We start from the raw sequence: 15051 nt of genomic DNA, 5'->3' as shown, positions 1-15051 counted from the left end.
GCGCTTTGCACAAAACGAAGAACAGCGCGATGTTTCAAAGCAAATTAGAGTAGCCAACAATAGTACACTTCAATTAAATTTAATTTTTAATTAATGTAATATTTCTGCCTGAATCTGTTCATTAATAGGCAAAATGAAGCAGCGAGAAGCAAGCCACGCCCATTTTGCAGAGGTGGCGAAGTGCTTATTTCGTAGTGAATTTAAATTGGAATAAAAATTTGTTTTTTTAAAATGTATCAGTCATTTTTTGACCTAAAGGATCCGTAATTTTTCAGGAACGACTTTCCGCTCTTCAACGACACAAAGAAAAGTTAGAAGAGAAAATCATGGATCAATATCGATCAATGGAAAGCAAAAAAGTAGTGGATCGACAAAAACAGCCACTTGTGAAACGAGCAGCAAAAGCGTTGATTAGCAGGGTAAGTGGGATTAAAGGACCATTTAGGGAAAATTAAAGGACCACGGTCTGCACAAATCTCAATCAATGATTTTAATTTCAGCGTCGACCATCGATCCCTAGTGGCGGTTCGACGACGGAGGATAGCAGTGTTTACAGTGCTGATGAAGGATCACCACCATTAACAAACGGTAAAGCCCGCCCCGAAAACTGTGCCGCAGCAGTAGTCGCACATTCCACCACACAAACAGCAGCAGCAGCACAGCACACAAATTCTGCCTCCGTTCCCGTCCCAGCCTCCGCTACTCCTCCCCTGAATCGTGGAAACACTGCGCATGGACGGGCTTCGCTCCGCCTCCCTTCCTTTAAAAAACTCACTACGACATTTCGTGATGACACTTTTCATGGCGCTTATACAAATCCAAATGTACATAAAATGATTGACGTACAGTACGGGGCACATGAAAATCAATAAAATCAATACCGATAGCAGTTATACTTACTAATGTAGTGTTCGACTGTCACGTTCACACACATACACACCACAACACCTGTCTTTCCTGTATGGGTCCCTTGTTTTGTGCTTGTCATTGCCTGTAGTAGACGCTTCACTTAAAAGAAGATGATGATTATACTTTTATTCTCATTCACTATGCACTTGTCCCTGTGATCATGTCCTCGTGTCCTGTCCTTGTCCAATCGATATCGATCAATAAAGCGTATTTATGTGAACGTGTTTGTTTGTGTACGTTTTCACGCCATCACCAAGCCTTAGCAAAAATTAAACGTAAACACTTCGTGCTGTTTTACACGTGCTTCACATTTTACACAATGCACAGATAATTCGTCATTAATTGGCCACGCCCACTTCTTGTTCACTACATGGCTTGTGCTTGTGCTACAATGAATTTCAGCGATCTAGCTATGGGCGGAGCCTATTCCGCATACAAAGCGACTTTTGTGGGCGGTGTTGAACTAAAAAGGGTTCACTCAACTTTGATAGCGCAGAAATCCTCCTCCTACCATCCCAAAAGCGTATCGTTCAGAGTTCGCAGCGCCTACCCAATAAACTCCGCCCCTAAAACGATTGAACTCATCCTTTTTTGTCAAGAAAAGAGTGTAGTTACCTCGCGTTTGTCTCATTAATGTCAATCAACTGTCGCACGGATTTAAAAGCGCTGCTTTGTCAAAAAATCTGTTTCTCGCCCACATTTGGAGGTTTCCAATAAGCTCCGCCCACAACAAAATCGCTGAAATGATTTGCTAGTGAGATTGAAAGTGTAGCTAAGAGCACTTGTGTGGTCAAATGTGATGTATTTTCGTTGTATGTTTGTGATGCTTATACAAAACAACTCCGACGACCTATTTTAAAGTTCATACTTCCTCACTAGTATAAACTACGGCACTCCTGTCAACAGATAGGTGATTGTGGAAGTTAAATTTGAGCGTTTAAGGTCGAGCGTAGTCCGTATAGCTGGGTCCCATTTCTATTTTCGTGGGTACCTGCTTTCACGTATCATTCCGTGTCTGTTCTTCCCTCTTTTGCCTTTTCCCTTAGGGAAAAACATTTGTAAAAGCGAAAAGTTTAGAAATTCATTGGAAATGTCTCTCAAGCACTATTACGAGATATTTACTTCATTATTTACTGTAAGACCCTTATTTTTCTCTGACGAATCATACATTAAGAGTAGATAATATTTTGATTCTTACTTTTTTCCTTTTTTTGAACCCGAATCTGCGGAATGTGGCTGCATGAGACGGAAGGTGAAACGCTGGAAATCGGCTCCATCACGTCACGTCAAAGTTGTTGGCGACACAATTTTGTACAAACCTCTCAAGGTTAAGCTGCTCGACCAAGAAAAACCTAGTAAGCAAACACTAAACTCTGTTTCTTTTGAGATTCTTCCACGTAGAGATGACCCGAAACGCTTTTGTCACCGTCACGCTATTCATTGCCGCACTGTATTGATCGATGCATGATTTATGAGACACGTTAGCGTAGGGCCAATGTCGCATGATCTGTGTAGCTGTAGAAACCCGGATGAAATGGATTTTCTGACTGAGATGAGCATTTAATTTGAATTTATAGGCTTTTGCGTATTTTTTCACGTTTGAAAGCATTTTTCTTCGAATATACTGACCGTATGCTCAAAATTTTAATGCACGCCGTGAACCTCACGTCCGTAGTTGAAGGAACAGCGAAAAGACATATGTCGTACAACGAAGATCATATTTCACACGTATCCACGTTCTTTGCACCCGCCGAAAAAAAAAACAAAGAAACCAAAAATTCTCTGAGAAATTTTGCTTTTCTCACTCAGCAGGGGGCAATGAATCCATCGGATTTTCCAAATTTTTGTTTCTAACAACAAAAACCTGCCTATGAGAGAATTATTCTGTGATTGTTATGAGAATTAAAGAGTCTCATTTGCAGTGGTGGATGGTGGTCACCGTTTGATCTAACAATTCCACAGTTGGCTTAACAAATTGTTCAATATGGTCCCTTATGTCAAACAAAAAGAACTAATGACATATGCTAAGTGCATTTATGTAGCGTTCCCTATTTACACTAACATCGGTATCCTAACCAGCTAGGATATGCCTCCGGATATCAGAATTTTGCCGTTAAAAAATTCGCTAACCAGTCTAAATTAAAGGCATCACCCCACGAATCTGAGGTGGTGCAGATTTCAGGTGGAGTATTCGTATACGTGATGGGAGACTATGGAGAGGGGGGTGATTCCGTCCATTTCTTCCTAATTGCCGTTAAAAAACGGCCCGGAAGATGCGGCGCCGCACAAGACTGGCGCGCTCCAGTCGAACTCCCTGTACAAAATAGTGCGCCAAAACGCCTAAAGCCGTATCTTCCGGGCCGTTTTTCACGGCAATTAGGAAGAAATGGACGGAATTACCCCCTTCTCCGTAGTCTCCCATCCCGTATACGAATACTCCACCTGAAATCCGTACCACCTCAGATTCGTGGAGTGATGCCTTTAATAAGTCTTACCGTAGCCTTACCGTAATAGAATTAGTGGAATTACCGTAGCAAAAAAAAACGTAGCTGACCCTGTAAGGAGCTATTGTTCTCGAATAGTATTTTTCCTTTGGTCCAGACCTTTGAGTACTGTAACTATTGGCTGTACATACCCACATCTCATTGCTCCAGATTTCTTAATCGGAAAATATTGGAAGATTATTGTATTAAAAATTACAGTAAGTTATTTTCACTTCATCCTATCTCTTCAGGAATCGAAGACTTCGATCCGTTCCCACCTACGTGTTCATCGTCTGAAGATCATGATCGTATCTCACCGCCGCGAAATGAGCCGACCTTAACGGGACAAGGTGAGTCCGGTGCAGCAATGCGAAACAATGGAACAGCTGAAGCTTCTCTATGGCTTAATGTGGGACCTAGTACTTATGTTTACACGGACGACAGCGACGCGTTCTAAATACTAGCAAAAAAAGGACGATGAATATTCATTTATTTATTCATCACATGGTTATCCATGGATCTATGAACGGAGTATACGAGAAACAAATACAACAAATAAATATCGTAAGAAATTGGTAGTAGATATGTACGTCACGTCTCAAAACAGGCCAAGAAAGTACGTGCCGTTCTAAGAAGGCAGGCGCGTCGCGGTCGGCCGGAAAAACATAAGTACCGGCCGCTTTTCATCTCCCTTAAAGCGTGAATTTCTTCGTATTGGAACCCGCAACTTCTTCCACTTTTTCCTTAATTTGTTCTCTCTTAGTAGTTTATATTTTGAACACGAAAAAAAAATACAAAATATGATTTTGGAAATAATTTCTTCGTTAAAGATCCGCTACATGATGACTTCGTACGTTTCCGTGGTGGCAGCGTTGGCAGCTCCTTGAGAGATTACTCACCTCGTCGTGATACGTTGCTCAGTCAAATAAATTACAACGGTGAGTGCAGGTGGATCGATCGAATCCATACCTCTTAATCATCGAATTTTGATCTCTTCCCCAGTTTAGGTCCGGAAAGATCAGCTGACGGACCGATGCTATCAGCGCTTCCACCTCGTGCTCCCATACGAAACACAATGGCTACCGCTTCACTTCGAACACGTCCACCTCCACCCCCGTACACTGCCGGTAACGGTCGGCAAAAACCACCACCGTATCCTGGCCGAAATGCACCGAACAGCGTGAGCTTTTTTTTCTCTAAGAAGAAAGAATTATTTGAAGAATAAATATAACAAAGCAAATTCAATGATGATCCTGATTTTTGTACGCTAAAGTGAGATCTGCTGCAGGCATCGAACTGCTCCACCCCGTTGCCGTCCTCATTCGTGCCACAATCCGCGTCAACTCCTAAAAGCGACAAGGGTTCACCTGTGAAAGAATGTGAACTCCCTGTGGTTGCCGAGGGGGAGAAGAGAACGTTTGTCAGGGAAAAGGTAAGTTTTTTTTTGCTAGTATTTAGAATTTCCGTGTTTTTTTTCGTCCATCATTATGAAAAATTCGAAAAAAATGGCTTGCGTTTATCTTTCCTTCAAAAAAAGAGGATTGTTTCTAAGCATAGAAAGCATGGACTATTTTGAATGTGAAAATTCTGAATGTTTTTCACCGTAAGATCGACTTCTAGGATTCTATATGATCCAGAAAATTTCCAGCCACTCCTTTTTTTGTCCTCATTAGCTATGACAATAAAGATTTTTTGCGAGGTGGTTTCAATTTTTTTGGATATTGGGATTCTCCTATTCCGATTTTGAACCGATCATTGTAAAAAATCAATAATTCAAATACTAAACGACTCAAACTATTAGTTTTATTGTTAATTATTACTGATTAGTTTTCAAGGACAATTTCGTTCTTATTCTTGTTTATTCTTATTTATTTTATTATTAGTTTAGTATTTTAATATTATTATCATTTATTTTACATATAGATGAAGAGGTAAATCGAGATATGAGGTAATTATTATTAATTTGATATTAAGAATCAATTCGTTTTTTAGTTTTTATTTATTATTATTTATTTGATTACTATCATATTAATTATTATTTACTTTATTACGACTATGTTTATTATCACTTAATTTATTATTATTTACTTTATTGCTTTTATATTTATAAACTACTAACTATACTATATACTACTATAACTATACAATATACTACTATATTTATAAACTTATTTTATCATTAAATTTTTTTTTACCATTTATTATATTTTTATCTTTTTTTCGCCGTTCATCCACTTTGCTGTATCGGTCGTGTTCTAGGAGGAACGACTCGACAAAGCGATGAGCATCTACGAGAATGTTTCACAAGCTGAAGTACGAGCAAACGAAAGCACCGTATGGTACGAATACGGTTGCGTGTAAACGAAGCCGGCACGTTTCTTCGTTCACAGAAAAAAATCATGCACTCGTGCACTGGCGAACGGACCTCTTTTCATTTTCGTGCACTGCAGTTCTGTTTCTTCTTTTTTTTCGTGCACTGCTACAACACTCCTGTTCCCGGTACGATACGTTCAATAATCCATACATACACAATGTCTGGGATACAAAAAAAACAATCAGCTGCCGTTTATTTGTACATCTCAGTTAATTTTTTTTTTCTTCAATTCTTCTCAACTCTATGATGCATTGCCTTCAACGTGTATCCCATTCGTATTTGCAGTCATTCCGGTTCTCTGTCTGTCTGTCTGTTTGTCTGTCTGTCTGTCTGTCTGTCTGTCTGTCTGTCTGTCTGTTTGTGTATCCTCTCATACTTATTTCTCGTATTCTCTTTGTATTTCTGCCTTGGCTCCGTGCCAATGTTTGTCACATTGTGTTGTAGGCTTCAGTCATTAGATATCTATATAAAGTGTGATCCATAGATGCTTGTCAACAAAGAAAAGCCACTCACAAAGCTCATATCATCACCACTGTTGTAAAAAAGAACGAATGAAAATTTGAAAAAAAACTGGAAATTTTCAAAAATGTCAAATTTTCCCCCGAAGACAACGTAGACAAAAGGAGAAACATTGGCTTTGAAAGTTGGGTGTATGGAAGTAAAAGTAAACCTGAAAAATATTTCCGTTACCAGGAAAACCAAGAATCGCGTAGAGAATAAACATAGAAACAAATCCAAACTATTATCTCCACGTTGATGGCGGAAAGCAACCTTTATAGTATACGATGCAGAGTATGGATTTCCAAACAGACATGATTAGTATTTTCCCACAAAATCTCACGAATCCTTATCTGATGTTTTAGCCTAGCTACAGGGCTCATGTGTGGATCGTCGACCACTTGCCGTTGAAAGGGATAGTCACGGTAACGATCGACCAGCACGAGGATCTCTGGTTTGTTGCCCACCGCCCAGAGATTGTAACTGCGGCGGTCACTATCCAAGAGGATCGGTTGACCCATCAAGGGGTGACCACTAGGGTGGTCAGGATTCAGGTTGATCGCCTGTCGTAGGTGGTCGTAGGAGTAGTTGGTGACCAGGTGGATCGCTGATCGATCGCCGCTGGTCAGAGGTGATCAGCGGGATGATCACCGCCTAGGTAGATCGATTGATAGGTTGATCGATTGTCATTGTGATTGTTCGACTTGTCGGTGCGGATCACTGAGGTGGTCGGTCCTCAGTTGAAATGTCGATTGTTGCCCGTCTTCAGAGAGGAGGAGATGGTGGGATAGAGAGGAGGTACAGGAGAAGGGGAAATGGATGGAGAGAGAACCGAACAACATGAAGGTAAGGCTGAGTTGGAGGAGGAGCGAAAATAAGAGCTGGTAAAAGTGGCATATTCTTCAGCTGAACCAAAAAAAACAAGCTCTGGTTGAGACCCAGAAGATTCTGAAAGCATCTTGCATTTGATTGCCGCTAGCAGTCCTCTTGACCAGGGAAATCTGTCAGATCAGTATCCGATCCGAAAATGAGACCATAACCATATCAATGCTTAAGCATAGGGTACATGGGACCGTGGGACCCTATTGCCCTCATGAGGCTTGAACAGAGGAAAAAGACGCTGGAAGTGAGGCAAATGAGGTAACCTCAGTGTTAATGGAATTTTCAACTGAAAACACTTTCACAGCTGTTTTAGCATAGTGGATGATGCTTGGCTGATGATCGAATGCTTTTTGGTTCGATCCCTGAGTGGTATCGCTTTTTTGCACTTCATCTTCCCACGTCTTTTCTGTGTGTTATGAGCGGACATCAGAACCCGAACGGTGTACGAGGTCTCGTACATGAAACCTGGTGAAGATAGGATCGAATTCACAATGACCACGGATAGATCCATGAGATCATACCAACAGATCCTTCACATCTCCTGAAACGAAATCATTGAGATAAAGAGAGCAACATAGTTTTATTTCAAAGAATATTTTTGTGATTCGGGACGGCCTCGAAATGTCCGTCATGCAGAGGCTACAGGACCTCACACCACGGCGAGTACAACCACCAATCCTCCCCAATCGCTGAATTACTAGAAAAAAATTGCGTGGGGCAACCTACGTGTCAAGTCCGCGTCGTTACCCTCTCAGACGATTTACATATTTACATTATTTATTTATTATTCATTTTATGTTACTGATTTACATAAATAATAACATATACCCTGTTTATCAAACCCTATGGGAAAGGCGCCGACGCCTTGGACTTCAATTTAGAACTCGCTTGAGGTTTATGAACGCGCGTGCAGCCTTACAATGACTTGCGGGGTTAGCCGATTTATCAAGTCAGTGTTTTTGCCCTCCCAGACAAATCCTCCACTAATTTATCGACCTCAGAGCTATCGACGTTAACGCAGTTTCGAACCATCGATCGTGTGGTCACAGCCTAATCTCTTACCGACTGCACTACACCTGCCTTGAAATTCAAGATATGTGATTTGAAATTTCCATGACTCATTCCAATTTAAATGAGACTATGGAAATGATTTTCTTCCCAGACAAATCTTGTGCTATTATAACTCTTCGATTCCGTGGAGATGGAGTGTTTGATTGGCATTTGGGCGGTTTCGAACCATGGATGGTGAGGTCGCAGGCTAATCTCTTACTGACTGCGCTAGAACCCACATTTCCCAGGTTTATATAATTCAAAAGGAAACAGAATGGTTCGGGGGTGTTAGAAGGAGAGTTTTTGTGATGTTCAGCACAGACGCCACAATTTTCACTCTATCAATCAATCTTTTTCGGATTTCCACAGGGAAGGCTTCAGGGGGGAAGACCTCATTTGACCACCACGGCAGGTGTTCTTTGACCTCCACCACTTCAATCGAAACTGGCGAACAGAACGCTCCTCTTGTGCCTCCAACAGTTTTTCTCCTCCATAAAATAAAATGGATAAAATCTTCAACCCTTTCTTGGTTAAAATCCGGCATATCTGCGAATGAAGTGGCGGCTACTTCTTCCTCTTCTTCTTTCGTTCCTTGCGAGGCTGACCGTGACTGATCTTTGCGATTGAGTGACACTAATATCATATCATGATATCATTTTAAATGTTTGATTTTATTTAAGATTTGTTTGGTTTTATTACATTTTAAACGGTTTCTAACTTTTTATTTCATTCCTGACCTTGGCGCATGGGCCTGCGCCGCTTCTGTGGTCCGATCGCTCCTGCTCGCTTCTACCATCCAACATTCCATCTGATAACCCACTGTACGAGCTACGAAGTTCTTGGATTTTTCCCGCGCCATCGCATCGTGTATCGTATGGGTTGTCTTTTCGCTCTCGGTATGAAGATAACAACTTCAGCTGATCTAAAGATTGATTGTCTAGGAAGAAGCGAAACTATCCATCTTTCTCCTAACTTTTATCCTCTTTTCTGGCTTTTATGGTTTTACCTGGACCTTTTCCTCTTTTCTATCCTCCGCGATAAGCAAGTTGTATCAGTCTCGTTTGAGATGACAAGCACGTAGACCTAGTACAGCGATTGCTCTCATACTTCTTTTTTGCTTCAAATATATTTCAATTTATTCAATTCGTAAATTTGTCTGAGGGGTAGAGAGGGATAGGGCACAGTCCTAAGACATTCCTGAGCTTTTGATGATTCGATAACGTTGTAAGTCGAGCAGTTTTCATCTTTTCGAGGTTTATGAATGATCCAGATTTGTGCCAGATTTGTCTGGGAAGATAAGGATACTGATTTGATACACTGTCTGGTCCCTGCAAGTCATCGTATAGGTTGCTTGACTGTGTTCATAAACTTCGACGATTCCGTATCGAACACGAACGCATTGATGATTTGATCTGTTGATCTCAATCGGATTGATCAACGCACCAACTACTTTATCGTCCATTCTTATTTCTGCAGGAAGGTTTCACAATTAAAGCCAATACGAGCAATAAGCATAACAGAGATCCAGTTCCTAGATATTCTCAGAGATTTCTGACCCCTATTCATATTTCTGCGCTGCAAAACTTAAACCATTCGAAGTCTATTGTCCATTTGAAAAAAAAAATGTGCGCTACGAGCGTCAAAAGGCACTGCCGCTTCCGCAAATTTGGTTGACAGGCGGTGCAGTGAAGTGTGATCGACCGAATTCTTCGTAGTGCCTTTACTTCTCCAAACACATTCACTCTTCATATTTTTGAAATCGATAGGATGGATGCTGTTTGAGCTCATGTACTTATACATACTGTATTTTACATACACTATATATTTATACTTATTGATCGTTGGTATAAACGAATTAACTATTAATCATCTTCATTACTTTACAATAAATAAATGTCAGTACTCGGTGAATCCCCTCGTAATATTTCGGGATACCTATGTATATATTTTAACGTAAATACACTACGAGATCAATACACAAGAGGATGGGGAATGATACAACGCTATTGTGATAGTAACCAGAAACACCGAAATATCAAGACCAGTCCTGTACAGCCAGTATTTCTAATACTCAGAAAAAGAAGTAAATGGTTAAGATGATTAAAAGAGAATGACTAGGAGAAGACCACAATGCGAGTCGTGCTGTCCTACAAAAAAAGAAGCGTTTCAGTTCGGAGACTGACCACTGGTCTACTGGTTAGCAGCTTCAAGAAACATTTGCCTCATCGTCTCAACGGTGGGACGATTTGGCTGCAGACTGCGACGGTGCATTGTGAAACGTTCGCGGCCAGCTGTTTGACGACCTGCTGACATGGAGACCGACGATGACCGCATTTTTACTGCTGCTCGATCCTGCAAAGAAAAACATGAAGGTGCTGGGAAAGCAGTTATACAGTAACCTAGAACAACAGGAAACAAAACGCAAAACTATCATATTTGTGTATGATGCTATCATCTAATGCTTTCCAGGAAAATCAATGTAGGAAAGAAAAATGCAGAAAAAAAAACAAAGTTTTCAATGTCAGAAAACCACCTAATTATTGAAACCAATTTAAAAACTAGAAACAGTTAGTTTTAATATAAAAATTACTTACTTTGATAGACTTTGCAAGCATTGTAAGTGCATCTGCTGCAGTAGTGATAATCTCTTCCAGTTTCATGGAATTCGCACATAAGAACAACTGCATCGAGTTCTCAGTTGCTCGTAACGATTGTAGATCGACAACCAAACTCAATCCACTAGCATTAGCGCTCTGGAAATGTGCATATAGCTTTACATATTTTTGAGTACACTAAACTTAAGAATTACTTCAAGAAATGGTTGATAGGCTTCTAGTAGTGCCGCATCCTCAGATCCTCTGCTATTCAACTGTTGTTTCAGTCGGCTAACAGAAGCATTTAATTCTTTTGATGCGGTTTCAACATCACCCAAAGTGATGGACCTATATAAAAATTTCGATATTAAATATTTTAAAAATAATTGTTAAATAGTATTTCTTAGAGAAAAAAGAACATACTTTGCAGCCTGCAAAGAAGAAATAACATTCTCGAGCGCTATTGTATCGAACTCCACGAACTGTGCTAGAAGATCGACAAGTCGAAGATTAGGGACGTTTTTCTGCTATAATAAAACCATAGATGCAGAATTACGCCTAAGGTACATTGATAATATGTAAACACCAATAAAAGAGGATAGCTAAAAAGCAAACCTTGCCCTTAGCACTCAATATTGCTGGCAGCGATGATAATTTGAAGCCGACAGCTTTCGACAGCGCGGTACCCTTAATCTAACACTGCTCAAAGGCTACCATCATAATTGTAAAAATTTATAGAAAAAAACCTTTACCTGATTGATATAATTTCCATATTGAAGGCACTTATGCAGAAGGTGGACAAGAATAGGAGAACGCAGAGCATCACAAGCCGTTCGAATTCGTTCTGTTGATTCCGCATGGCGGGCGAACTGTAAGTGTGAGAAATGGGTAGAAAGAAGACGGAGAGAATAAGCTACACTTTGTTCCAAATCTCATGATGTCAATATAATTCTAAGCGAGAAGAGAAAACTCGAGTAAAAACAAATTCAAGGCGCAGTAAAGCAAAAAAAAATATTATTCAAGCACTTCGCGTTTCTGCCAAACCAAATCTGTCGGCGAGCTCAGATGTTTAAAAGAAATGGTAACAATTAAATAAAGTAAACACTGGAAAGAAGTGTTAGTACTGAACAACTCTCTGGCAAAGAATTTAATCATCGTTTGTACTGAAAAATTGCAAAAAAAAACGAAAAAAAGACACGTGACCCGCGGTTAATGTGAGAAAAGCAAAAAATTGTTATCTCAATCTCGAGAAGAGAAGAAAAAATGCGATGGCTCGCTCATGTTGCTTACATCAGAGAGGATCTGCTCCCTCGCGATTGCCAGCTCCGCTCTCATTTTTAGCGTCGGGCGTCGAGCAGCCTCCCAACACAAAATGTCACAACTTCTTTTCACGTTTTCACGAAGAGCATTTTTATACATCAGCATCTAAAATGCATAAGAAAATTGTAGGCCAAAAAAAGTAAGAGCAAAGAAGATCAAACGTGAAATCCGTCAAAGAAAACACTTTGCTCACCTCTTCATCTGTGGGAAAATATTTCACAAGAGAACACAACAAATCAGTTGATATACCATCCATGCTCGTAGTTTCAAGTCGAGCAATCAAGTCCATAACAGTTAGAGGACGTAGCCTAGAATTTGGTAAACTAGATGTGGAGAAATCTCTTAGAGTAAAAGGTAACACCCACTTGGCTAGAACAATTTCAAGGTTGAGAGCTTTTTGTTGCGGAAGATCAAATGCAACGTCCGATTTGGATCTTTCGCGCAAACTTCTTCTTTCGCTGGAGAAACGGGATAATGTGGTTGGCTCCGTTCTTTCAAACAACATTTGAACCTTCAAATGGCATGTTTCCCTAACGAAAATAATTATCCCAGAAAATTTCATTAACGACATCAACGTACCTGATCCCGTTCCTCTGCTCTAAATTCAGGCCTGGAATATTCGTTCCATACAGTATGCACATCTGAAAATAGACAACTACTATATGCTAAATTTTAAAAGAAATAATATGATTTATATAATGATAACGTGTTGTGTGCTTGTGTGTCAGTATATGTCATAACTAGGCTCCTTTTAATCTGATTTGGATATTAATTTCGCCCACAAGCAACCTGGGATAGGACGCAGACCTCAGGCAACTACGCACTCACATGCATAGTATTGTTCTGCTCACTAATTAGGTTGGTTTTATTGATTTTCCATGAATTCTTTCTAACCGTAATAAAAAAACATTCCAACAGAGGTTTTGATCAACTGAACACATCCTGATTATGCTTATGACAACCACTTCGGGGATGAAGGAAGGGGTCGGATGAGGTTTTAGCATATCAGGATTACGAATATGGTAATCTTCACAAAGGAAAATGTCGATTTCATCAACTTGGTAGTCTTGTGGACTTTTTTTTCCCAAAGTTCAGTGTAGGCTTGCTAAATGATATTTCTATATGGAATTGTTAGCAGAAATTCATCAGTTTTAACATTCGAATTTTTGCCCAAATTTTCTCGTTTCGTTTTGCTTGAAACCAGTATAAACCTAGTATCTATATTGGAAATGATAATAGGGATGTAATTGTTTCGAGAAAAGGTGAATATCCAAGGAAGAAGTTTGCTTTTTCAGATTCATTGGAGACAGGGATGGCTAGAGATTGGCAGTTTTTCTCCATTTTTCTTTTTAATCACATTTTACACTTTTTAAAGTAATCTCTATGCATCAGAGATAGGTAAAAAGCAAAGAGTTGCTCTAAATGTCCAAGAGCTGATTATCAGAACTTTTCTTCTTGGATTTAAGACTGAGGAAGTTTCTGTCCGTTATAGCGTTTGTCCAAGCATCGCTACGAGAACTGTCAACGATTCAGGAACAGGAAAGTTATCGTAAAGACTCTTAGAAGTGATCTTAGAAGCTAAAGAAACTACTGGAAGAATTGATCGCAAGATTTTCAAAGCAAGTGGAAGCAATCAACATTTAAACCCAGTGGACGCCATTTCTGGTTAAAGGCATCACCTCACGAATCTGGGGTGGTACGGATTCCAGCCGGGTAATGCCTACACGGGGTCAACGGGGAAGAGGGCGATTACGTTTATCTCCCCTTGTATCAGTCTAAACGGACGGCCCCGGAGCGCTGTTTCTTACGTCGACCTCTACTGCAGCGCGCCACCTTTGCGCCCCCCGGCTGCGACTCGTCGAAACTCCACTAGGGCGAATCGCAGGCCTGGCAGAGCGCAATGGTTGCGCATTGCAACAGAAGCCGTCGTAATAAACAGCGCTCCGGGGTCGTCCGTGGTTTACACTGATATAGGGAGAGAAAAACAGAATCATCCTCTTTCCCACAATCTATTGCCCTGTATAGGCAGGGCAGGGCAGGGCATTACCTAGCTGAAACCCGTACCACCCCAGGTTCGTGGGGTGATGCCTTTAAATTTTCAAACATTCTCATGCTTTCCAGTACAATTTAACGTCAGTAATGTGCTGGTGGACTGTCTGGTAGTGGACCCTGTGAGAAACTTTTGGTTCCCCTAACGAATTGGGTGACGACAGTACCATAGGTGCGATAGGTAGGACCCGGACCCTCCTCCGGTGAAGGGGATCTAGCTCATGGGGTGCAGCGCAAGTGATGAGGATTCCTCCCCCAACCCTCCAAAAGCGAAGGGGTTCTCTTCATTAACCGTCCAAAAGTGCAGTGGATAGAAACTCAGACTATCGCATCAATGGAAAGTAAAATTTGTAAAAGCGTTCTTGCATTGGAGGAGCAGGATTTATTCACAGTACAAAATAAGAAAATCCACAGAACATAGGAACTATCCGTCTATTTCAAACAGCATAAACTTTGACTCATCACTGAATAGCACAGCGGTCCAATCCTGTTCTGTTCAATGCAAGTGCGCTTTTGTAAATGTCATTCGAACCATCCTATTCTTCATCGGACAATGATAGTTTCTTACACAACCTTCTAACAAACAAACCATCAGCACATGGATCGCGTTAAACGGTACAGAGAGGCAAGAAAATCTTTGTGAAGCCCGAAAATCGGATGCATCTAAATGTGGATTGCTACCTATTTCCCTAGGAATATACGATACATTTTTTCTCCACTCGGTCACTTTTACGAGTCTTCACTATAGCCTTGCTTTTCTGGGAGTGTTAACAGATCCTAGCAACAGTATTTAGATGACATTAAACCGGACAAAAAATTCTTTACTCTTTAAATCCGAAAAAAAGAGCTCTGATAATTAGCTCTTGCACATTTTGAGCAGCTACTTGCCTTA

The 15051-nt window shown here is 40.5% G+C and overlaps 2 protein-coding genes across 5 annotated transcripts in view; one reads left to right on the top strand and one right to left on the bottom strand.

Annotated features, from left to right (window-relative positions):
• RB195_015838 (uncharacterized protein) overlaps positions 1-5753 on the top strand; it is a gene marked incomplete at both ends in the record, with an annotated part of 52585 nt that extends 46832 nt beyond the window's left edge. For 2 of the 3 annotated variants that reach the window (XM_064206740.1, XM_064206738.1), the window contains 7 exons: positions 276-419; positions 501-588; positions 3644-3742; positions 4223-4330; positions 4400-4572; positions 4681-4824; positions 5652-5753. In XM_064206740.1, the coding sequence (XP_064062619.1) occupies positions 276-419; positions 501-588; positions 3644-3742; positions 4223-4330; positions 4400-4572; positions 4681-4824; positions 5652-5753 (858 nt within the window). Of the gene's footprint in view, positions 1-275; positions 420-500; positions 589-2149; positions 2265-3643; positions 3743-4222; positions 4331-4399; positions 4573-4680; positions 4825-5651 lie in introns of those variants that run through there. The other variant, XM_064206739.1, reaches the window with a different exon arrangement.
• A 4633-nt stretch (positions 5754-10386) lies between these two features.
• The window catches only part of RB195_015837 (uncharacterized protein), a gene marked incomplete at both ends in the record, with an annotated part of 33999 nt that continues 29334 nt past the window's right edge, over positions 10387-15051 (bottom strand). For both annotated transcript variants that reach the window (XM_064206737.1, XM_064206736.1), the window contains 10 exons: positions 10387-10548; positions 10791-10949; positions 11006-11138; positions 11214-11317; positions 11406-11477; positions 11543-11659; positions 12081-12215; positions 12304-12418; positions 12476-12621; positions 12690-12751. In XM_064206737.1, coding sequence (XP_064062617.1) covers positions 10387-10548; positions 10791-10949; positions 11006-11138; positions 11214-11317; positions 11406-11477; positions 11543-11659; positions 12081-12215; positions 12304-12418; positions 12476-12621; positions 12690-12751 — 1205 coding nt within the window. The remainder of the gene's footprint in view (positions 10549-10790; positions 10950-11005; positions 11139-11213; positions 11318-11405; positions 11478-11542; positions 11660-12080; positions 12216-12303; positions 12419-12475; positions 12622-12689; positions 12752-15051) is intronic.

This window comes from Necator americanus, chromosome V, assembly GCF_031761385.1.
Source record: "Necator americanus strain Aroian chromosome V, whole genome shotgun sequence".
Classification (NCBI taxonomy): domain Eukaryota; kingdom Metazoa; phylum Nematoda; class Chromadorea; order Rhabditida; family Ancylostomatidae; genus Necator; species Necator americanus.
The sequence above is the reverse complement of the archived record's forward strand: the minus strand, read 5'-3'. Positions and strand labels throughout refer to the sequence as shown.